This window comes from Cetorhinus maximus, chromosome 18 (genome assembly GCF_964194155.1).
Source record: "Cetorhinus maximus chromosome 18, sCetMax3.hap1.1, whole genome shotgun sequence".
NCBI lineage: Eukaryota > Metazoa > Chordata > Chondrichthyes > Lamniformes > Cetorhinidae > Cetorhinus > Cetorhinus maximus.
In genome coordinates, this window is record NC_135896.1 from 3,207,835 (window position 1) to 3,233,237 (window position 25,403).

At 44.6% G+C, this 25,403-nt stretch overlaps 1 protein-coding gene across 3 annotated transcripts in view; it reads left to right on the forward strand.

Moving 5' to 3' along the window:
* Positions 1–25,403, forward strand: part of LOC144692875 (transcription factor IIIB 90 kDa subunit-like) — a 323,304-nt gene that overhangs the window by 244,645 nt on the left and 53,256 nt on the right. For all 3 annotated transcript variants that reach the window (XM_078561956.1, XM_078561957.1, XM_078561958.1), the window contains 4 exons: positions 11,512–11,573; positions 14,775–14,856; positions 16,458–16,513; positions 19,368–19,642. In XM_078561956.1, the coding sequence (XP_078418082.1) occupies positions 11,512–11,573; positions 14,775–14,856; positions 16,458–16,513; positions 19,368–19,642 (475 nt within the window). The remainder of the gene's footprint in view (positions 1–11,511; positions 11,574–14,774; positions 14,857–16,457; positions 16,514–19,367; positions 19,643–25,403) is intronic.

Here is a 25,403-nt window from a genome sequence, read left to right on the forward strand (position 1 = left end):
GGGTGGCAAGCTCTGAGGCTGTAACGGCGGCTGTGGAGCAGAGACTCTGTTAGGAAAGACCTGGGACCAGCTCTGAGGCCCCATGATACAGACACCTGGATTTTTTCCTCTCCCGGTTCGCAGTAGGTCTGGAGGGGAATGAACAAGCTTCACACCGGAAGCCTCCGTGTCTGCCGTGAATTCACCTGATTATTTTTGTTTGGTTTGCTCAGAGGGGAGGGCACTGAGTGAGCTTGGCACAGGCAGCCTCAGCCTCTGTATCTGCCGTCAGCATACTCAATGTCTGTTTTGGCTTGCAGTTTGCTGGGGAGAGGAGGTGAGTGAACCTTCTCGTGATCCCACTCAGGGTCACCTCAATCAATGGGAATTCCAATTGGAAGATTTGAAGTCTCAGTAGGCTCAGTCAGTTTGATAAAATTTTCACAAAATCGTTTAAATTTAAGAACACTGATTCTTGTATGTGTAAAGCTTTTGCAACCTTTAACAATTAAATATTGAAGGTTACTATCTTGCTGTTTCATTTTTAGTGCTGCCGGTGCCCGCCCACCCTGCTTCACTTAGGGGTCACACCGAGCCTGACGCGTTAGAATGGGATCACAAAACTTTGGGCAGCACTGGGCTAGAAGGTTATGCTCATGGGTTGTGTTGATGTAGGGTGGGAGTAGGCTTGTGTGGTGCGTAAAGACCAGCATTGTCATCTTAAGTCACTTGAACACAAGGTTGGACCAAATGACCTGTTTGTATGCTGCAAATTCTATGTAACTTTAAACAAAATTCTGTTACTTCAGGGAAAGTCATGCTTAACACTAACGTCATAGGATTTATCACTGTATGGCATCTCACAGCCATGCTCATAAGTCATGAAAAGGTGCAAGTCATATTGAATACTTGTGTCTTTTCGTCCGTCACACTGTCTTGCGCTCTCAGTCTCACATATGCATACTCACTCATACATACATTTAGTGAAAGAAGGTGATTCAAGATGCATGCAGATCCCTTTGCTGTTGATGAGATGCCTCATCCGTCCCCATTCTAAGCAAGTTTTTCAGCAGCAGAACCGTATCATCTTTGAAAGCTATATCTCTGTAGGGGAAAGAGCTGTAGCAACAAAGTGTTCATCACGTGGACCCTGTATTGTCACTGACCCAAGGCAGCAGAGTCACCAAAACTCTCCTTGGAACTGCCAGGTCACTCCAGAGACAAAAATAAAGGTTGATGTCGCTGGCTTTTGCTTTGGGCCTGTCATGTGAACTCTGGGTTTTGCTGCTGCTGAGTTACACAAAAAGTCTGCAGACAAGAGTCACAAATACAATCTTGCACCAACTGCAAGGGGCCAGTTAGGAAATGGTACGGGCAAAGCCAGCATTTACTGCCCATCCGTAGCTGATTGAGAAGATGATGGTGGACCTTTTTGAACCACTGCACGTGTGATGAAGATACTCTCACAAATGCTGTCAGGTAGAGTTCCACGATTTTGACCCGGTGATGATGAAGGAATGACCAGTATATTTTCAAGTTGAAGTGTTGTGTGACTTGGAGGTGATGGTGTTCTCATGTGCCTGCTGCTTTTGTTCTGCTAGGTGGAAGTCATGGATTTAGAAGGTGCTGCCGAAAAGCCTTAGCAAGTTGCTGCAGTCCATTCTGTGGATGGTATACAATGCAGCCATGGTGCTCTGGTAGAGGGGCTGCCTATCAAATGGACTGCTTTGTCCTGGGTTGTGTTGAGCTTTGTGAATACTGCCAAGCAAGTTGATGAGGCAGGACCAGAGAGATGGTCCCTCTTGCTGCTCGTTTTAAACACACAATATTTATACTTGGCTACAGAAACAAAAATAAATGGCAAGATCCCTTTGTTGGAATGGAGATTTTTAACTATGCCCTGCAGTGCTGTCCTGTTAGGGTGGAAATCTGAGCCCTTAGTCACAGCTACTTCAAAATCTGAAGCTTGCTGAACCCAAAGTGTACTACACCAGGTGGTAATATATACGCTTTCAAAATGCAGCTTACATCAGATATATATAGAAAAGTAAAAGACATTAGCGAATAATAGATACCGAGAGCGTAATTGCACAAGGCAATCCTACCCTTGTAACTCAATCAAAGGGCTAGGGCGATGTCACAAACCCCCTTCAGCAAATATCAATAGATTTGTTAAGCCACCTGAATCCCAAGGTTGGATTACTGCCTATAATGCACTCCCAGCCTTCAAGGAGTTTTAAACTATCTGTATTTTATTTTGTTTATGTAAAAATATTAATTTTTTGATGGATAGTTATATTAGATGTCACATGCTAGGCAGTGACTTTGAATTTATATAATGTCTTATCACACCTCTCGACACATCTTGGAGCATTTCACAAACATCAAGTTGCCTTGGAGTGTAGTGACTTAAGCTGGCAAATGCGGTGCAATTTTTCACATAGCAAGCCTGACAAACAGTGATGAAGTAAGTGATCAGTAAACGTGGACTGTTCTTGAGGGATTAGCAGCATGTAGACTGACCTGCCTGTGAGGTAGGTTCTGCCAGATTGTGGAGTTGGTTCCTTTACAATCGCTGCAACATGTTGCACCCTTTGTAGTTCAGGCTACAGTTTTGTACAATTTATCAGGTCAGTTTTAATCCCCCTGTAAATTTGGAATATATTTAGTCATTTGGAACTACAGAAATTTCAGAACAGAAAGATGCTGTTTGAACTCACCACTAACTGTGCCAATGCTGCCTCCACATCAAAGCCAGCTACTAGAATTCCTTTTTCCTGCTTGTTAATCTTCAGAACCTTTCCTCTTGAAATGTTTATCTGATTGCTTCTTAAATTTTGGAATTCTCTTCCTTAAACTCCTTTTCTCTTTTTCCTCTTAAGGCAGTATTTTTAAAACTTGCATCTTGGACCACGCTTTTGGTCACCTCTGCTAGTATCTCCTTCAGCTTGCTCTCAGTTTTTCTGGGCAAGTGTCATGATTGACTTGACTCCATTAACCTCTTTTGTTGACGTATTCCATAATCCGCTAACCCTTTACATGTAAAAACACTGTTTCCCGTGGTAATGATCCTATACGTCTAACTCCTTGTTATTGATACAACAACCAGTGGAAATAAGGTACTATCAACTGAGACAAATTGTAGCATCCTTATGACCATTCTAACTGAAATCGGTCCCTCTATTCTGCAGTAGTACCTCATCGCCTTCAGAATCTTCCCCTGACAGCACAGTTGAGATTGGGAACTCTTGAGTGTGAGGATTCGCAGGCACAGGACCATGTCTTAAGGCACCATGTATTAGATGTCACCTGCTAGGCAGTGACTTTGCCACGAATTTTATGTGTCACTGGTTACTTGACAGCTGCATAGTAACATTGTTTAATGTAAAACAAGCGGTAAGCTTGTTCCCATTGTGCTGATTTCAAGCTATTGACATTTTTATGCCAGCGAGGCCTTTTGGTAGCGCTCTATCACTGAGCCAGAAGGCCGTGAGGTTCAAGCTCCATTGCAGGATGCGGGCACATAAACTAGCCTGACACTCTGGTGCCATACTGACCTTCGTTTATTTGAACGAGGAATTAACCTGAGACCCAGCCTGTTCACGTGGGTGTTAAAGATCCCATGGCACTTTACAATGTGCAGGCCATCATTTATCCCTCAATGAACACCATCAAAACTTGTGTATTGCTGAAAAAAGAGGCATTTTGTCAAAGCTTTTTATCTTGTGCTCATTAGGACAATTCACAAGAATACCAATTTAAGGGAAAATAACAATTTATATTGTATGAGAAGAGAGTGCTGATTGGTTGGCAAGTGGACTCTGATTGGTAGAGGTGTTGCCATGGAGAATGCACTAGTTGGTGGTGACTGACAGTGAATTATCCTGAAGAGTCGAGGCAAAAAGCTTTGACAAAATATCATTTTTTTTCAGCAATACTCAGGTTCTGTACTACCAAATGACTAATTCTATACCATCAAAACGGGTGATTCATCCCCTCTTGCTGTAATGTGGGACTTTGCTGTGTGAAGATTTATTGTCATGTTCACAGTTTCTATGCATTAAACCTAATCCATTGGTTGTATAGCACTTTGGGATGTCTTGAGGATATGACTGAAGGTGCATTCTTTTCTAGAGTGGTATGAAATACAGAGGGCTTTAGACTGATTGCTGCTGTAACATTGAATCTGTGCGGATTCTTTCAGATAATCTCTTCCTTGAAAATGATTAGTGATTACATGTTAAAGACAGAGAAGCTTGTGGGTGATGTGTCCTCAGCCCAGCCATCTTCAGCTGCTTCATCAATGAGCTTCCCTCCAACATAAAGTCAGAAGCAGAGATGTCCGCTGATGATTGCACAATGCTCAGCACCATTCACGACTCCTCAGACATTGAAGCAGCCTGTGTCCATATGCAGCAAGACCTGGACAATATTGATACTTCGGCTGACAAGTGGCAAGTAACATTTGTGCCACACAAGTGCCGGACAATGACCATCTCCAGCAAGAGAGGATCCAGCCATCTCCCCTTGACATTCAATGGCATTACCTTCGCTGAATCCCCCACAATCAACATCTAGAAAATTAACTGGACCAGCTATATAAATACTGCGGCTACAAGAGCAGGTCAGATGCTAGGAACACTGTGGAGAGTAATTCACCTCCTGACTCCCCAAAGCCTGTCCACAATCTACAAGGCACAAGCCAGGAGTATCTATGGAAAAGTACAGCTCCAACAACACTCAAGAAGCTCCGCACCATCCAGGACAAAGCAGGCTGCTTGATCAGCATCCCATCCAACGCCTTCAACATCCACTTCCTCCACCACCAATGCAGAATGGCAGCAGTGTGTACCAACTACAAGATGCACTGCAGCAGCTCACCAAGGATCCTTCGATAGCACTTCCAAACCCATGAACTCTGTCACCTAGAAGGACAAGGGCAGCAGATAGATGGGAACACCACCACCTACAAGTTCCCCTCCAAGCCACACGCCCTTCTGACTTGGATCTATATCGCCGCTTCTTCACTGACGCTGGGTTAAAATCCTGAAACTCCACACACACACACACACACACACACACACACACCCCCCCCCACGCCCCCCTCCAAATGGCCTGTTTCTACGTTGTAACTATTTAATTTTATGCCCCTTAAGGAACAGATGACTTTCAAACCCGTGAATAATTTTTAAGGACTCCAGCTGCACAAGGCCACATCTAAAGCGTCTTCTACTCTCCTCCTTCATAATTGCAAAAGAACTACAAACCAGCCTTTGCTTCAGCCCTTCGATCACATTTCACTGCCTGGCTTTTGATTTGTTTTCAAGAGATTTTTTTCTTAATTAGAGAAATTGAAATTCCACAAGACAACTCTGAGGTTTTTGCTTGGGAATAGGGATCATGCAGTTTTAATGAGACTGGGAATGGTTTGCACTAAAGCACGGGAGAAGCTGAATGACAGAGTCGCAAACCCCGCTGTCTGCGCAAGTTCTTTTTGGGTTTTTCTTTTGAATGTGCTGCTTAGATTTGTTTGAGGGGCTTTAGTATTCCAACTAAACAGACCGCAGCCTGTGGAAAGTTAACCAGCTGCCCCACCCAGCACCCACAGAAATTAGTGGAGAGCCTGGGCTGAGTGTTTGGATAGATTTTATGCTGATAGTAACAAGGAGCTGGCTGATAGCTCTCTATGTTATTGCATTGGAGGTAGCTCACTGGAGATGTGGCGATGGCTGAAAATGGAAATTCTTCCCTCAGTTGGCGCATCCTCCCTCCTTCAGATGAGATGTTAAACCAAGAGCCCACCTGATGTAAGAGATCCCACAGCCACTATCCCAAAAAAGAGCAGGGGGATTCCCAGTCTCCTGGCCGATATTTATCCCTCAATTAATACCTGAAACAGATTATCTGGCCATTGTCATATCGCTATTTGTCGGAGCTTGCTGTGTGCAAATTGACTGTCGTGTTTCCTGCATTATGATAGTACAACAAGTACCTCATTAATTGTAAGGCACTTTTAGGTAAGCTCCTTGAGTCCTTGGGGCAAGACCTGCCACAGTACTTCACCTGCCCACAGTTTTTGCATCACCAGCTAATGGAGACTCTCACCAGCACTGCAGGAAAGTTGCAAGTTTTAAACCACTGTAGATATTTCTGTCTTGAGGCCAGTGGTGTAAAATCCATCACTGTGTAAATAGGGAGGATTCCAGTGCACTGAGAGCCCCAGAAATCAAACTGTAGAGGAGGCTTTCTGTCCTCCAATACCAGAGTTGACTGCTGTGTCTCCAACCCTGTCCCCAAAAATACCAGGAGCAGCAACCTCTGTCCCCTTGTATTGTTTTGAACTATTTTTTAAAACCCGTCATTCCCTTTTCACAAGATTCTTTATTTTAATGTTTGTTTAACATTTTTCTTGTTGTATGTTTTTCTTTAAAAAAAGGAAACTTTTGTGATCTGTCTTCTGATCATTGGGCCCTTAGCAGCAGTTAGTGACTGCTGGGCGATGGGGCCTACTGTTCTGCTAGAATACACAGGGGAGTCTTTAATAGATGTTCAAAGTGGAGTAAGCTACATCTGGGGAGAGGGTAAGGAACCAGCATGGGACCAGTAGATAATGACATTCGATTGTGCTGTAGGGCTGCAGTTAATCTGTCCTCCCTTTTATTTAATCTCAGCTATTCTTTACTATATCTCTACAGAAAGTATTCAGTAGACTGCGTGACTGATGGATTCGTTAACTAACTGCTATAATTTATAAAATAACCATAAGTTAGAGTACGGTGCTCAGTTCTGGTCTCCGTATTACAGCAAACGATACAGAGGCTTTGGGAAGGTGCAAAATGATTTACAAGAGTAATACCAGAGCTGAGAGGTTACATCTAGCAGGAAAGATTGAACAGGCTGGGTCTCTATCTAGAAATGGGATGACCTGATAGAGACCTTCAAAATTATGGTGGAGTTTGATAGGGTAGATGAAGAGAAGATATTTCCACTTTGATGGGGGAACCAAAACTATCAGCCATAATCGAAGATAGTCGCTAATAAATTTAAAGGGGAATTCAAGAGAAACCTCTTTACCCAGAGTGTGGTGGGAATATAGAACTTGCTGCCATGTACAGCAGTTTATCATTTACCTATTGCCTACAAATACGCTAGACGACCATACAGATGCATTTAAGGGCAAACTAGATAAGTACATGAAGGAGAAGGGAATGGAAGGAGAAAGGAATGGAAGGAGAAAGGAATGGAAGGATATGCTGATAGGGTGTGATAAAGTTGCATTGGCAGAGGCTTCTGTGGAGTATAAACACCAGCATGAACCTGTTGGGCTGGGTGGCCTGTTTCAGTGTTATAAATATTATGTAGCTCTACAAAGTTAGGTAAAGTAAAGTGCCTGTATTTTTGAAGCAAGCCCCCCTGCCCATCACCACCCACCCCCACCCCAAGCCTGATGCAGAGTAGGAGTGTGGCTGTGTGGGGGATAGGGCAGGGAGTGTGGAGAAGTGGACCTGTGACAATGCTGAGGTGAGACTCGAGCCACGTTACGATGATGCTGCGCTGATTCCTGCCTGAATACAGGATGAGTGGTGAGGAAAATGACGAGGCAGGAGCAGGAGGCTGCCGGACACCTGAGAGAACAATCCCTGCACTAAAGGGAGTTATTGAGTGGGGGGGGTGGGTGGGGGGGGAGGGTGGCGGTGGCGGTCCAAGGGAAATCGGGGAAAGGGGAGGCCACAGTTCACCTGACCTGCTTCTGGCCATGGTCCTGCCTTCGGTCAGCTCCCACTGACGGCTCAGATACTGCATGCCACTGTTGCGATCTGTAGCATAAAAACATGTTGGGGCCGGTCCATATTATGCCATCATACCCTAACATGTAAATATGAATGAAGTCCCCATCAGGCAGCCTTGATGCTGCCGTGTTAAAATGGCAGAGTGTAGTAACATAATAGGTAGTGCTTGACCTCCATTTGAACCTTCAGCCTGCCCATTCTGTCCAGGCACATTGGATTGATCATAGAATTGAATCACCCAGCATGGAAGGAGACTATTCAGTCCATCGTGCTTTTGCCAGCTCTTTGAAAGAGTGACCCAATTAGTCCCTCTTACTCTGCTTTTTCCCCGTAGCTCTGCAAAAAAATTCCTTTACAAGTATTTAGCCAATTGTTTTCAAAGTTGCTATGGAATCTGCTTCCACCACCCTTTGAGGCAGTGCATTCCAGCTCATTATCAACTCAGTCTCACTGGGAACACCACCACCTAGAAGTTCCCCTCCAAGCCACTCACCATCCTGACTTGGAAATATATCGCCGTTCCTTCACTGTCGCTGGGTCAAAATCCTGGAACTCCCTCCCTAACAGCACTGTGGGTGTACCTACACCACATGGACTGTAGTGGTTCAAGAAGGCAGCTCACCACCACCTTCTCAAGGGCAACTAGGGATGGGCAATAAATGCTGGTCTAGCCAGCAACGCCCACATTCCATGAATGAATTTTTAAAAAAGAAATTAGACGCAAACTTTTCTCCCTCTCACTAAGGTGCAACCAAACCCCTCAATTAGATTCCAACCTGTAACTCGCTCCTGGGTATCAGTTATTCTACATACATCCCACCCTACCTCCAGACCCCTCAATTACATTCCAGCCTGGAAACCATTCCTGGGTTTTCGTTGTTCTGTTTTTCACAATGGGAATAGGTTTCCTCCCTTAGTTTTTGAAGTGCGCTCTGTTCTCACTCTTGTATTTGAAAATGCTGACTCTGGCTTTCCTCAAAGGAAAGCTCCTCCTGGCAGGATCAGTGCTCACCATAATAGGGCTGCTTAGAAAGCTGGCTGTCTTCAAAAAAAACACTGAGAGTCTTAATCTGTTCGCAGTGTACAGCTTGCATTTCAAAGCTAGGTAAGGTCCTGTTGTACCTGCAGCTGGAATGAATCTGTATTCAATTACTGTGATATTTCACTGCTGTCCCCTGAAGCATTGGCCCATAGAAAGAATCAGGAGCACTGCACCTGTTCAGAATTAATCACCGGTGCAGCCCATTCACTGTTAACATCAATAAGATACACATCAATGTTGAAACTCCAAATCCCAACTTGCAACAATTCTCCCATCTCCCACTTGTCTCCCCCCGCACCCCGCCCCCACAAAATAAATACTTTTACAAAACAAAGGTTTATTATAATGGTGGGGGGAAGATTTAATATCTTGGTTGACTTTTAATTTGGCTATTGAACAACGAATGGGATTTTGAAAATGTACTCCCAGCCCATCATTGGCCATTGTTACAATTTCATGCATGCGCTGTCCTGTTGTCGCACATTTCACGATCGGAACTTGATATCTCAGTGGGTTGCACGGTGTGTTACCAAGCCTTCCAGATCCCTGATGTGGACAGGGGAGAGAGGCAAACTGAACTCCTTTATTTTTCTCGTCATTTGTCCGTAAGCAGAGGTGATTTGATTTTTGAAATAGACTATGGCGTGTTTCCCCAAACCCCCCCTCAAATTGGTGAAGTAAATTTTAAAGTGACTCGCAGCATACTTTCTTTAGGGTTAAATCAGAAGTATTGTTTATTCATACGTTCACACCCAGGGGATGGTCATCGCAACTACACACACACAATCTCACACACACACACACACAATCACACACACACTCGCACACACACACACACAATCACACACACACACACACACACACACACACTCTCGCGCACACACACACACACACACACACACACACAATCACACAAAAAGGAGATAGAAAAGAAAACAGTGTTACAACCAGGAATAACTTAACCATATCTTTGGGGGTTTTTTTGTTTTATCAGTTCACGTGAATGTCAGAGCCCGGTGAGAGTTCCTTCATGTAGGAGTTACGGTTCAGGCAGGTCCAGCTAGCTGAAAGCAGGAGTTACGAAATTCCTTTAAAGTTGGTGATAGGTGCAGCAAGGTGAGGTTGGTATCCAGAGATTTGGTCCACTCTACAGGCTATGGCAGGAATCATCCAGAGAATTTGCGAGGAGGTTTAGACTTGAGGCAGGCTTTGTTGTCAGCCCGGAGTCCTGCTTTAGTGTCGACAGGCTGGATGTTAACAGCAGACTGCACTGGGAGTCCAGGAATGTAATATTAAAACTTTCCAACAGCTAGAGGAGCTTGGGTCATGTGGTGTTACCCGTTGATGAGTCAGTTTCATGTAAACAATCAATTTCTCTGTCTCTGGTCAAAATCCATTGTTCACATTAGGGCATAGATGTTGGCTGTTGGTGCCTCCACAGGTATAGTGAGTTTCAATGGCTCTCTCTTTGTTATAAGTTCAGGCTGGGGAGACAGACTGTCTGCTGCTTCCTCGTTTCGTTGATTGTAATGGGCCCACACAATGTTAGGTGTAAGATTACACAAAGAGGAGTGTTGAGCTTTGTCCTGTAATTATTGTTGGGATGTTTTCAGAACTGAAGCCAACTTGTAAACCATGTGATCTGTAGCAGCCATGATTTTGGTCCAGCAAAGTCCATTTTTTAAATAGGCAGAAAGTAAGGTTTGATTTAAACAGTTCACGTAGCAGTGGGGTTATCCTGTAGGGTTTGATCTAAATAAAGACTAAGTAAGGGTCAGTAACCAGAGGATATGAGCTTCAAGTGATTGAGAAAAAATCAGAGGCGACAGGTGACTGAGGATTTGGAATGTGCTGCCTGGTAGAGCGGTGGAGGCAGTTTCAATAATAGGTTTCAAAAAGGAACCAGTAAAATACTCGAAAGAGAAAAAAATTCAGGGATCTGGGAGGAGCTGGGGAGTGGGACAAACTGCATTGCTCTTCGAAAGAGCCAGTACAGACTTTGTGGGCCAAATGGCCTTCAGTGCCATTCTATTCTATGATTCTATCATTCAGCTTCAGTGTCCCCTTGGAGAAATCAGCCAGGGTTCCTACTCCTGGACCCCAATGAGTGGTCCTGTTTAGAGGTTTTTCACGTGAATGAGGCACACAGATATGTTCACTCGAACTTGATAGCCCAGCATGGGTGGGTGAGCTGACTCAGCTGCTGGTGTTCAAACTCGAAAGATATCCACCCAGATGAACCACTGGAGCACAGCCAGTCCCCATGAAAACATATATTTCGGCTTCCATCCCCCATGGTCACTCACCTCCCTATCTCCGTACTCAACCCTACAATGCTCCCGAGGACTCCGCACTTCTCCAATCCTCGCCTCTTGTCCACTCCCCACTCCCTTTGTCCCAGCATTGACGGCTGTGCCTTCAGCTGTCTGGACCTTAAACTCTGGAATTCCCTTCCTAAACCTCTTGGTCCTTAAAACCTACCTTTTTTGACCAATCTTTTGGCCACCTTCCTAATACTTTCTTTGGCTTGTCAGCTTTTTGTCCACTAATGCTCCTGTGAAGTGTCTGGAGACCTCTTTTACTATAAGTAGAGGTGCTTTCTAAATACAAGTTGTTGTTGATTGAGACTAGCTAGATGAGCACACGCTGGCACCTTCAGTGAATGAGCTGAACAGGTGTTTTTATTCTCTCTCCTTGCAGGCATTGATCCTCAGAAAGGTGAACTGGACTTGAATGGCATCGATGACAATGAAATCGATAGGGTAAGCTCATTCTGCAGCCCTTATGACTGGAAATATGAGATTGTAGATCACCTTATGTAAGAAAAAGTAAAATGAGCAATTCTCTCACCATCTGCACCAGCTAGTTGTCAGAGAATCTGGTTTCAGCACTGTAGTCACATTTGATGGTTTCTCTTTTCTTTTTGTAGGCACTCATTTGGGAAAAGTAACTTTATATAATAGTTTATTGTTACTCATCCAAAATACTATATCAAGATGGGATTGCGCAGTGTGCTCGGAATGATAGCTTTTCATCTGAGGGAGCTGGGTTCTGGTCCAGCTGGACAGATAAGGAGTGAATCATAACTTGCACTCTCTCACACTCCCTCTCTCCATCACCCACTTCTCTCATACACATTGGTGAGACCACATCTTGAACACTGTGTGCAGTTTTGGTCTCCTTATTTAAGGAAGGATGTAAATGCTTTGGAGGCAGTTTAAAGGAGGTTTACTGGATTGATATAAAAACAGAAAATGGTGGAAAAACTCAGCAGGTCTGACAGCGTCTGTGGAGAGAGAAACAGAGTTAATGTTTCCAGTCCGCATGACTTCTTCAGAGCCTGTGAGAAGGTGCGATACAGCTGGGGCTGCAAAGACTCTGCTGCTGATTTAGCTTTTCCTATCTGAGTTACTGCTCATCATGACTGCCATCTCACCAAATGGACTCAAAACATTAACTCTGTTTCTCTCTCCACAGATGCTGTCAGACCTGCTGAGTTTTTCCAGCGTTTTCTATTTTGATTCAGATTTCCAGCATCCGCAGTATTTTGCTTTTACTAGATTGATACCTGGAATGAGCAGGTATAAGGAAAGGTTAGACAGACTGGGCTTATTTCCACTGTTGTTTAAAAGAATGAGGGGCGACTTGATTGAAGTATATAAGATCCTGAATGGTCTTGACAAGGTGGACATGGAAAGGATGTTTCCTCTTGTGGGTGAGTCCAGAACTAGGGGACACTGTTTTAAAATTAGGGGTCGTCCTTTTAGGACAGAAATGAGGAGAATTTTTTTCTCTGAGGGGTCTGCAACTTTGGAATCCTCTGCCTCCAAAGGCATTGGAGGCGGGGTCATTGAATATTTTTAAGGCCGAGGTAGATAGATTCTTGATCAGTAAGGGAATCAAAGGTTATCAGGGGTAGACAGGAATGTGGAAATCAAAACACAAATGGATCAGCCATGATCTTATTGAATGGCGGAGCAGTCTTGAGGGGCCAAATGGCCTACTCCTGTCTCCTATTCCATATGTTTGCACTCTCCATCCTACTCTGTATCCCATGCTCTGTATCTGACCCTGTAAACTACCTGCTTTTGAAGGTTCCTGGTGACACTGGATAAGAGTAGGAAAAGCTTAATTTCCTAGCACTGACACCCCTCACTTAATGAACATTGTGCATCGTGCAGAATAATTCATTCTTTTGGTTTACATCTTTGTATCGTCATTGAAACTAGTTGCATTTAGATAGCAGCATGGTTTTTGGAAGTACCAAGGCCACAACACAGTGCCTCACGATGAGCTTAGTTATTATCATTTGGTGAGATGGCAGTCATGACGAACAGTAACTCAGATAGGAAAAGTTAAATCACCAGGAGGGTCTGCACCTTCTTGCAGCTAACTACTGTTTGGAATTGGCAAAGAATTGCAGGCAGATCATTTACCAGCTATTCTCTTGCCTGCATTCCAAATTGCATCATCCTGCTCTCCCATCACCCCTGTGCTTGCTGACTTGCATTGTCCCCTGGTCTGGCTACATCTTGATTTTAAAATTCCCACCCTGGTTTGGGCCATGGGCTTACCTCTCCCTGTCTCTGGAATCTTCCCCCAGCCCAATGCCCTTCCCAGATACTTATCCATCTAGTTGTAGCCAGGGTGGGAGAATCACCTACAATGGCCTCTCTTCCCATTCCTGGACAGTTACCTCTGGACTGTCCCAAGGATCTATCTATGGCCTCCTCATTTACATGCTTCCCCCCGGTGACATCATCTGAAAACACGTTAGTTTCCATGTGTATGCTGATGGTACCCAGCTCTGCTTCATCAAAACCCCCTTAACTGTTTCTAAATTATCAGAATGCTTGTCCAACATCTTGTACTAGATGAGCAGAAATTTCCTTCATTTAAGTATTGAGAGGAAGGAAGCCATTGGCTTTGGTACCCAACACAAACTCTGTTCTCTAGCCCCTGACTCCATCCCCCTCCCTGGTAACTGCCTGAGGCTGAATCAGATTGCTTGCAACCTTAATGTCATGTTTGACCCCGAGGTGAGTTTCCAAGCCCACATCCACGCCATCACTAAGATCACCTATTTCCACTTCTGTAGCACTGTTCGACTCTACACCGGCCTCAGCTCATCTGCTGCTGAACCCTCATTCATGGAGATAGTGCGGGAAAGTGGCATTGAGGTAGATGATCAGCCACGATCTAATTGAATGGCGGAGCAGGCTTGATGGGCCTAATGGCTTACTGCTGTTCCTATGTTCCTATGCCTAAGTCAGCTACAGGCTTGACTATTCCAGTGCACTCCTGGCTGCTCTCCCACATTCTAGCCTCTGTAAACTTGAGGTCATCCAAACCCCTGCTGCCCATGTCCTCAATCTTGCCACCTGTGGAGCCATCCCTGTGCTCACTGACCTACACTGGCTCCAGGTTAAGCAATACATTGATTTTAAAATTATCATCCTTATTTTCAGATACCTCGATGGCCTTACCCCTTCCTGTCTCTAATCTCCCCGAGTCCGACAACTGTCTGAGATACCTATTCTCCTTCATTTCAGTCCTGCACATCCCAGATTTTAAGCAGTCTATCATTAGTGACTGTACCTTCAGCTGCTGAGGCCCTACGCTGAGGGATTCCCTCCCTAAAGCCCTCCCTCCCTCACCTTTTTGATCAAGCTTTTAGTGACCTGTCCTAATATCTGCTCATGTGGCATAAAATTTTGTTGGATAATGCTCTGGTGAAGAGCCTTAAGATAACTTACTACATTAAAGGAACTGTAGGAATAGAAGTTGTAGTAGAGGTTTAATGGAACTTTATGATAGAATTTCACCGAATGACAATGTGTCTTCGTTTATCTGTCAGAATGCTGTGCACTGCAGCTTTTCCACATTAGCCACATTGAAACTTCAGCAACTCATTGTGCAGTTGACCTTCAGCTATGATCATATCTTGTATATTTTCTGTGCAGTATCTACTGAACGAGAAGGAGGTGGAAATGAAAACTGAGCTGTGGCTGAGGGAAAATGCAGATTACCTGAAGGAACAAAAGGGTAAGTGTGCCCGAGGAGGGCGGAAAAGAACAGGAAGGACGGAGAGAAGTTGGAGAGCTGAACCTCAGGGGAATACCTTGCTAGGGGCAAGGGTCGAACAAGGAGATCTTTATCGCCTCCCTGTTTCTCATCAAACTGCACGATCTCTCTTAAATTGAGCCCAATCCCGAGTGTAATTCCAAATGCTCTTTTTCTGAAATAAAAGTAAAATACCCTGCAGGTCAGTGAGCATCTATAGACAGGAGAGGCCAGCGAACATTCTGGGTGCTGAAACTCCATTGGAATTCATCCAGAATGTTTCCATATGTTGACGAGCTGCTTATCTCCAGCATTTTCTGTTTCACGTTTTCAGCAAGTGCTATTTATCTCCGCCTCTGGTTTTCTAAAACCACGTCAGCTGCTGTGCGTTGTGAATTTTACTTATTTTTTGGGCTGGATAACATCTGGACAGTCAGAATATGCAATAAGCAATGGGCTGTGTGCTGTGACTGAGGATCTGACAGCTGTGCAGGACTGTGCTCATCCCACAGGGAATGGTTACACTTATTCAGGAAGTCGCAATGGAGATGAGGGTGGCCAATTAACTCACTCATAGGGGAAAAAGAAACGGGAATCCTACCCCATCTTTGTCCAACTGTTAAATGATTCCAGGGCCTTTGTGTCTCAGTATTCAGTTCGGTTGCAGATCTGATCTATTACAATAGCAACTGCTCTTCGAAAAAAGTTCTTAACTGGCTGTAAATCATTTTGGGATATCCTGAGGTTAAGAACGGCTCTTTAGAGATGATAAGTCTTCTTCGTCATAACATGGCACTCGCGCATAAGTAATAACAAACTCACCCAAGTGCCTGCAGCTCTGGTTTAAATGGCCATTTGTTGAGAATCTATTTGACTATAGTAAACACCAAAACGGGAAAATGTCACCCAGCACCCAACCTCCCTCTGCTGAAGCCTCGCTGCTTTAACCTTTCTGTCCCAAAGTCTCGCTGTTTGCCAATGTGAGGTGAGAAAAACCTGTTTCACACAGCAAATAATTAGGTTTTGGACTGCACTGCTTGGACGTGTGGTGGAGGCAGGTTCAATTGAGGCATTTTAAGAGGGCATTGGATGATTATTTAAATAGAAACAATGTGTAGGGGTAAGGGGAAAAAGCAGGAGATTGGCACTCAGTTGAAATGCTCAGAGAGCCGGTGCAGACACAATGGGCCGAATGGCCTCCTTCTACACCGTAACAATTCTGTGCTACGTGCACTGTCCAGCACAGGCAATTGGTTAGTAACAAGCCGGGACCCTGCCTGTGTCTCCTGGCCCAGACTTACACTGAGTGCAACTGCAGTTCCCCCTGCTGTTGTGCCAGCTGAGGTCAGCCAGCTCACCACAACCCAGTGATGGAACTCATCACCATCTGAATCAAAATCAAAATATCGCAGGTGCTGGAAATCAGAAATAAAAATGGAAAATGCTGGAAATACTCAGCAGATCAGGTAGCATCTGAGGAGATGGAACGTTTCAGGCTGTGACCTTTCATGCTACCCTGGGCAGTTCACCATTGGGAGGCTCACTCCTATATCCTGAAAATAATCTTCATATTTTCTTTGCAGAAAAGGAAGAACGAATAGCGAAAGAGAAGGAGCTCGGGATTTATAAAGAGCAGAAGGTAATTTTTGCTGGAGTGATTTCACTAACTGAGGTCCCCAAGCTATAGATCTATGGAATCGCATATATTTGCATCTTTAAATTTAACTGCTTCATCATTAAATTTTACTGATTCCTTATTTCACCGTATCCTACAGGCTGTTCCACTGAGTGTCTTTGTTGACAGATAATAATGGTGATATTATCAACTTAATAGTCCCTCAACAACTGTGCAAGCTTTCCTAATGTGTGTTTGTTTCTCTTTCTTTATAACTCTGTCTCTACTTGCTCTCTCTATCACCTTCGCACTCTATCTGTGCTCCTGCTGTCAGTCTGGCGCACTCTCTGTGTCCGATGCTCAGTCTGTGTCCAGTGCCCCTCTCTCTCTCTCTCTCTCTCTGGCACCCACCACCCTCTCTCTTTCACTCACACTCCTCTGGCACCTCACTCTCTCTGGTGCGCATGCACTCCTTCCCTCTCCCTCTGGCACGCGCACACTCTCCCTCTCTCTGGCGCCCATGCTCGCTCCCTCCCCCTCTCTAGCGTACGTGCTCTCCTCCTCTCTCTCTGGCGTGTGCACTCTCTCTTTCTGACACATGCTGTCTCACTTCCCTGGCGCTCATGTGTGCTGTCTCTCTCTCTCTCTCCCTCCCTCTGACACATGTTCTCTCTCCCTCCATGTTTGTCTACCTCTATCTCTCTCTCCCCCCAGCCCATGCGTCCCTAAATATTTGTCTGTCCAATGATGAATCCTGAGACAGATACAGATGAGAAAAGCTATTTGCATGTTCATTTCTATCCAGAAAAAACTAACAGTGCCTGGTTTTCCTAATAATCAATCTTTCTTTTGTCTGCATTCTCTCTTACCCTCACCCCCTTCTTGACTACTTTATCATCCTTACTATGTCCATTACCCCTGAATTTTTAGCTGTCTTATTCCTCATAAGCTCCAGTTGTCCTGATCACACTCCCTTTATTCTCACTGTGTTGAAATCAAGAGAGTTTGCAGTTTACTACTTTTCCCTAATACTTTTTCGGAATCTTCAAACTGGTTTTCTGTGACACACACAATTGTTTCCTACAATTATCAGACATTGAAAACCCAAGCTTGCTGTCTCTTAGTTACCTGGTTGTTATTTTTCAAACCTTGGTGTTTCTCCTATTTCTCAATGTCTAAGAAACAATAAACCAGAGATGAAGTGCCAGTTCTCAAAGAACACTGAAGGATCTATCCAGAATTTTAAACGTTTTTCTTCCTTCCAAAGCACTCGTTACTGATCTCCCACATTCTACCCTCTGTGAACTTGAAGTCATCCAAAGCTCTGCTGCCCATATCCTAACTTGCACCAAGTCCTATTCACTTATCACTCTGTGCTCACTGACCTACATTGGCTCCCGGGTAAGCCATATCGTGATTTTAAAATTCTCATCCTAGTTTTCATATCGGTCCGTGGCCTCACCCCTCCCTATCTCTGCAATCTCCTCCAGCCCCACAACTCTCTGAGCAATCTGCGCTCCTCTAATTCTGGCCTCTTTGACCAAGCTTTTGCCCATCTCAGAATCACAGAATTGTTCTGGCGCAGAAGGAGACCATTTGGCCCATCATGTCTTGCACCGGCCCTCCAAATGAGCAACTCGCCTAATTCCATTCTCCCACCTTCTCTTTGTAACTCTGCACATTCTCCCTTTCATATAGTCTAATTCCCTTTTGAATGCTTCAGTTGAACCTTCCTCCACCACACAGTCAGGCAGAGCATTCCAGACCCTAACCACCCACCGCGTGAAAAAGTTTTTCCTCGTATCCCTTTTGCTTCTTTTACTAATTACTTCAAATCTGTGCCCTCTCGTACTCGATCTTTTCACGAGTGGGAACAGTTTTTCCCTACCTGCTTTGTCCGGACCCCTCATGACTTTGAATACCTCTATCAAATCTCCTCTCAGCCGCCTTTTCTCCAAGAAAAATAGTCCCAACTATCTAATCTAATATCTCCTTATTTGGCTTGGTGCCAGAATTTGTTTTATATGCTCCTGTGAAGCACCTTGAGATGTTTTATTACATTAAAGACACTGGCCAGGATTTCCCTGTCGGCGATTTGGGGGCGGGGCCCGCTCACCGAGGGGAAAATGACGCGGGATGACATCGGGAGGAACCCCCGACATCATCCCAGTCCCTTTAAATTTTCAGGAAGGCAGGAGGACAGCGAAATCAGCTGTCCGCCCGCCGACCTGTCAATGACCAATTAAGGCTATTGACAGGATGATTAAGATAATTAAAGACCTGCCCGTCCAACCTTAAGGCTGGCGGGCAGGCCAAGAGCCCCAGTGGGCTCCTGATAATACATGAAACCTCATCCACTGGTGGGCCGAGGTTTCATGTTCATGTATAAAAAGTTTATTAAAGTTTATGTGTTTCTTATTAACATGTCCCATCTTGTGTGACATTGTCACATGAGGGGGACATGTTAATAATTTTAATATTTTTCTATTTTTGGAGGTTTTTTTACCTGTCAGTAATCTCCCTGAGACAGCACTTAGTCTCAGGGAGATGTGTGCACATGCGTGAAAGAGCGCATTTTGACAGCTGGGGAATCCCTTCACCCCCCCTACACAGTGTGCTTCCTGTCGGGCAGGAGGCTGGGTGGGCCTTAATTGGCCCGCCCACTCAAAATGGCGGCGGGACCCGTTTCAGTGGTGGGGGTTGGCTGCCCACCTACTGCCAAGCCGGTTGGGGGTGGGGGGCGCACCCACCACGGGCAAAACTCTGCCCACTGTATAAATATAAGTTGCCCTTGCTCATTGCCTGGACGATAACCCTTTTCCTTTGAGTAAGTTGGAGCAGGGAATTTATTGTCAATAATTCTCCATTTCTTTCAAAGCCCAGAAAATCATCTAAGAAACGCGAGCCAATTCGAGCCAGCACAGCAGGGGAGGCCATAGAAAAAATGCTGGAGCAGAAAAAGATTTCGAGCAAGATAAACTATGACGTGCTGAGGGATCTGAACAGCAAGGGGAGCAGCACACCGACCCGGGAGGAAAACGACAGCAGTAACCGTGGTGGCAATAACAGCCGTGGTAAGAAGGGGCCAGCTCAGCGAAAGTCAGCCGCCACCTCCCGAAGCCTGGCCGCACCAGTCAACAACCTGGGCAAGAGGTACCGTTATACTACTCAATGCAGAATAGTACAGGCTTGTCAGCTTAATCCACTGTTAAATGCTACATTACTGTAACGTCACCTTACATTGCGAAAATGAGTCTGGGCTTTCTGATGGTTTGATCAACAGGCACACTGCTTTTTCCCCAATGGTAGGGCTTATAGGGAAAGAGACAGGCGGAGTGTGACTAACTGGATACCTCTTTCAAAGAGACGACATATGCACGATGGGCCACTATGTCCTCCTCCTGTGCTGTGTGATTCTATGATGATGTTACGCTAAGCTGTGCAGTCGAGGAACGTATCCATTTCAGTTTTCAGTTTATGAATAGTTGGTTCACGTTGGCTGGCAGGGTGGTAGAGGTGTCTGTCAGCCGCAGTGCCTGGTTTAGGGTAAAAGAACCCTGGCCAGGGTCTTCTCCCACTCGAGGGAAATTAAACTTGCAAGATTCCAGGAGAGAAGCTGATAACTAACAGCTAACGTTTGGAAGCAGGTGATGGATCCTCTTATGCCCATCAATCAGGGTGCAGGACCTTCCTCAACCCTGCATCCCAATTAAATGACGAGAGGTTACTCTTTGGTGTGGCACTCTTGACTGTAGAAGGTATCTGTGATGATTTATGTTGTGCGACAGGTTCAAGTGTTTTGCAGAGAGAGAGATTTACTCAAATACACTTTCTCTAACTTCACTATTCTGGGGATAGTGCAGGAAAATGGTGTTGAGATAGAAGATAAACCATGACCTAGTTGAATGACAGAGCAAACTCGAGGGGCCAAATGGCCTACTCCTGCTCCTAATTCCCATGTTTCTATGATGGTTACGGTCTTCCCTGATGTAAGGTGGGGATGGATGTTTTTGATGGGAGAAGAGTAGGAGATCATTCATGCAGGCTAGAAATGTTAATCCTGCACACAGGAAGTCTGTATGTCCAAGGTTGTTCCCCAGACACTCTAGAATGCAAACCAGCAAACACTACAGTGCAGGGCTGAGTGAGTGCTACATTGTCTTCAGACCCCTTCCTTCGTAGGAAATAGTAAACAGTAGTCCCATCTTCCATCTCTGGTGGTTCAGTTGGATGTTAAGTAGAGTGAGTTCTCCTAGTGTCCTGGCCAACATTCCTCCCTCAACCAAAATCACCCAAAAATTGATTCATTGATCATTCAACACCTTGATATTGTGGGACCTTGCGGTACATGTTTGCCTACAGAACCATAACGACACAATGTATGAACCACTTTGGGCTGTTTCTGCAGCAGATGATGTAGTGCTACAATGACAGCAGTGCTAATGGTAAGAAGGAAAGGAAGACTTGTACTTGCATTTCTGAAGCATCTTTCACCATCTTAGGACATCCCAAGCTTCACATTGAGTGAACTACTTTTGAAGTGTAATCACTGCTGTAATATAGGAAATGTTGCAAATAACTTGCCCAAAGCAAGCTCCCACAAACAGCAACGTGATAATGCCTGAGTAGTCTGTTTCTGTGATGATTGAGGTATAAATGTTGGCCAGGACACCGAGGAGACTCCAGGAACAGTGCCATGATGTGTTGCATCCACCCAAGAGGGCAGACAGAGTCTTAATGTTTCCAAAAGACAGCACTTCTGACATTATGACACTTTCTCAGTACTGCACTGGACTTTTATGTTGGCCATTCATGGTATTTGGCTGTTGGTGCTTTGCTCTCAAAGAAAGGAGATAGAATTACTTTGTGACCACCTATCCCTTATCTCTCAACCCATGTACAGAGTCTTCTCTCTTCCTCTGTGGCATTGCATCTGAAGCCAAGGATGCTCACTGAGGTTTAGAGGCAGTTTAAGTGGGATGCAGGAGCATTTTTGAATCATTCTCTCTGCACAGAGGCTGGATAGGGAATGGGTTAGGGGGAGATGCATATTGGCGTAATTAGATTACATGGAATGAAACACTACATTTTATGTATTTAAATCATAAAAGTAATTTCAAAGTTTAATCCCTTCTTTCTAAACTGGAAAACTGGAATTGGTCACAGAGTCACTTTCTCAAACTCATTTTTTTCGCTCCAAAGTCTTGAACACCTTTATCTCACCTTTATCTTCCTTGTCTGCTATAAGCTAAAGACCTTTAAAACCCAAGGTTAGAGCTATCTAATACAAGTTCTTGATTTACCCTCTCAACTCTTCTGGAGTACTGTGTACAGTTTTGGCCTCCTTACTTAAGAGGGGTGGGGGGTATACTTGCATTGGAGGCAGTTCAGTGAAGGTTCACTCGGCTGATTCCTAGGGTGAAGGCTTTATGAGGGAAAGTTGAGCAGGTTGGACCTGTACCTATTGGAGTTTAGAAGAATGAGAAGCGATCTTATTAAAACATACAAGATTCTGAGGGAGCCTGACAGGGTAGGTACTGACAGGATGTTTCTCCTCATGAGGAAATCTAAAACTAGGGGACATGGTTTAAAAATAAGGGGAGTCTCATTCAAGGTGGAGATGAGGAGGAATTACTTCTCTCAGAGGGTCCTTAGACTTTGGAACTCTCTTCCACAGAGAGTAGTGAGGGCTGGGTCATTGAATATGTTCAAGGCTGAGTTAGACCGATTTTTGACGACAAGGGAGTCAAGGGTTATGGGAGACAAACAGGGGAGTTAAGACCACAGTCAGATCAGCCATGATCTTATCGAAAGGCAGAGCAGACTTGATGGGCTGAATGGACCACTTCTGCTCTTATTTCTTATGATCTTATCATGATCTTTTGATTCAGCATTTGATTGACATTTTGAGATAACTAAACAGCGTTGCAGATCATTCCGAGATCAATGACAACTGCTTAATATGCTCGTCTTTGACTTTAGGCATGACCTCGCCTTCAATTGGTACATGGTCTGTGTGGTCCAGAAATAGCTTAGTAATAATAATCTTGTTTTAAAAAGCCATCAGCAAAAATCGCAGAAGAGGTGTGTAGTCAGCTAATCTTCATCGGAGACAAATTAGGTCAACGAGTCCTTGCAAGCAGTGCTAAAAATAAGAGTGTCAAGGGTTGCTGTCCAGATCTGATAGCTGTCGGTGTTAATATTAGTATGGAACCTGATTCTTTCCTCTCCTCATCCTGCCCCAAACTTTCCTCAGTTCAGGGCTGTGCTTCCCTCTCAGCTGCTTACTCCAATCAGAGTTAAACGACAGATGACTGAATGCCAGCCATTAGTGTGTTGGATTACATGAATATTTAATATATCCTGCTGGTTTGTGTGTCCATGCAGTACAGCAATTATTCCGCTTTGTGAAGGGCTGTTTGGCTGCAGCTGAGCTTCACCGCACAGTTTTGTTTCTATCGTTTTCTACTTCCTCCTCCTGCCCTGAAAGATACAGACAATTCCATAGGCTCTGACAGGTGTCCCTGTGTAAGTTCAGTTCATGAATACCGGTAGATTTTTGAAGTGTAGGCAATCACAGCAGAGATCAGACCTGTCCCACTTGGATGCCTCGATTGAACCTGCACTCTCACACAGCGCATTCCAGATCTCAACCACTCGCTGTGTGAAAAAGTTTCTCCTCATGTTGCCATTGCTTCTTTTGCCAATTACCTTAAATCTGTGCCCTCTGGTTCTCGATCTTTCCACCAGTGGGAACAGTTTCTCCCTATCTACTTTATCCATACTTCTCATGATTTTGAATACCTCTATCAAATCTCTTCTTGGCCTTCTCTTCTCCAAGGAGAACATTCCCAACCTCTCCAGTTTACCTATGTAACTTAATGTGTGGCGCCCAGAACTGGGCCCAATGCTCTAGTTGAGACTGAACCAGTATCTATACAAGCTCAAGGAAGGATACATTTAAAAAAAAGACTGTGTAGTGATTATGAGTGGGAACTTGGCTGATTCCCCCCCCAACTCACTCCCCCAAACTTAGGAACATCTTTCTCTTCCTTTATTCGTACATACACTTCATGCCACATCTGATCCCACTGTTTCTGCTGCTCACTTGGAACTCTTCAACAGAGGCCCAACCTAATCCAACAGCGCTTCCCAAACTTTTTCCCACTGTGACCCCATTTTGAGGTTTCGAAATTGCCATCACCCTTCAGTGAGAGAGGTGGGGAGTAGAGGGGTGGTGTGGAGAGACCTGTGAGAGCAGGACTCAAGGTTTTTAATCTTCAGATTTTTACCTTTAGTTACCTTTTCAGTGGGTTTTTTGGAGCAGGAATCAGGCCTCAAGCGTCACCCATTTAAGCCATGCCCACCATTAAAAAAAAGTGAAGACTTAAAGGGGCCTCGCAGTTTATAACATACAGCCAGAGCTCCACAGCTGCAGAGCTTGTCATCCCAGAATCTCATCTCGTGACCCCACTGAGGGTCGTGACCCCCGTTTGGGAAGCCCTGTGGTACAACCTTCAATCTTTGCAAAAACATAATTATTTCCTTTTATTCATCCTGTTTGACCAGAAACAGCTCTCGAGATTGTGAGCATTAACACACATTATAACTGCACTCTGTACCTTTTTCTCCTCTGATGTATTGAAGTGACTGGCCCATAGGATTACCAAGTAACTGTACTGAGTCTCTCTCTCATTCACGTTCTCTCGCTCTCTCTCTCTCTCTCCCCCACACTCACTCTCTGTCACTCCCTGTAGCCCTGCTCGTTCTTCCTTCTCAGGTACTAACCTGAATCCTTCTTAGATGCCTTGATTAAACCTGCTTCCACCACAGTAGATTCCAGATCCTAATCACTTGCTGAGTGAAAAGGTTTTTCCTCATGTCGCCATTAGAACATATGGAACCGTTGCCTATACAAGTTCAAGAAAGGGAACTTTATAAAAAGACATACAATTGTGACTTCCATAGTACACGGGATCCCAGCACAGATGCAGGGTAAAGTTGTGGCAGCATGTGTCTGAAATGATTGCATTGAATTGAAAGTGCCCCACTTCTACAATCTATCCATCTTAACTCAAATGAAGACAAATAGGAATATTTATAATTCTTCCATTAGGAACGAAGATTAAAAAAAACCCTTTGAGATCATAGATGGAGAGATGTAGCTGAACTGAAATAGATTTTTGAAATATTTGGTTGTTCCAGACGATTGCTTTTGTTTCTAGTTTTTATCTGAAAATAAATGCAGCATATAATGCCCTATGATTAGTTCTCTATAAATAAATTGGTTGCCATAGGTACTAGTGGAGCAGGTAAATCTCTTGGATATTCAGAATTAGGTTAGCTAGTCTTAAAGGATATCTCTGGCCTAATTTGCTTCTGGCTATGCAGCGATCCCTGTGCACTCCTTCAGGCGGGCTGGCTTTATTCTGCCAGCTCTCTTCTGATGCTGACAGCGTTTTTCTGGGATGCAGTTCCAGAGATTTGACCCCATTATACAGTACTGAGGGAGAGCTGCGCTGCCGGAGGTACCATCTTTCAGAGAGTGGTTAAACTGAGGCCAGGTGGATGTAAAAGATTTCACGCGATTACTTTGAAGAATAAAAGGGAAGTTATTCCCAGTGCCCTGACCAATATTTATCCTTTAACTAACATTACTAAAATAAATTATCTGGTTACTAGCACACTACTGTTTGTGGGATTTTACTGTGTGCAAATTGGCTATTACTTCAGAGAAGGCTGTAAAGTGCTTTGGGAAATTCTGAAGCAGAAAAAAGTCTTGCTGTTTTATATCGGGAAGGCGATGGTGTAGTGGTATTGTCGCTGGACTAGTAATCCAGAGACCCAGGGTAATGCTCTGGGGACCCGGGTTTGAATCCTGCCATGGCAGATGGTGGAATTTGAATTAAGAGTC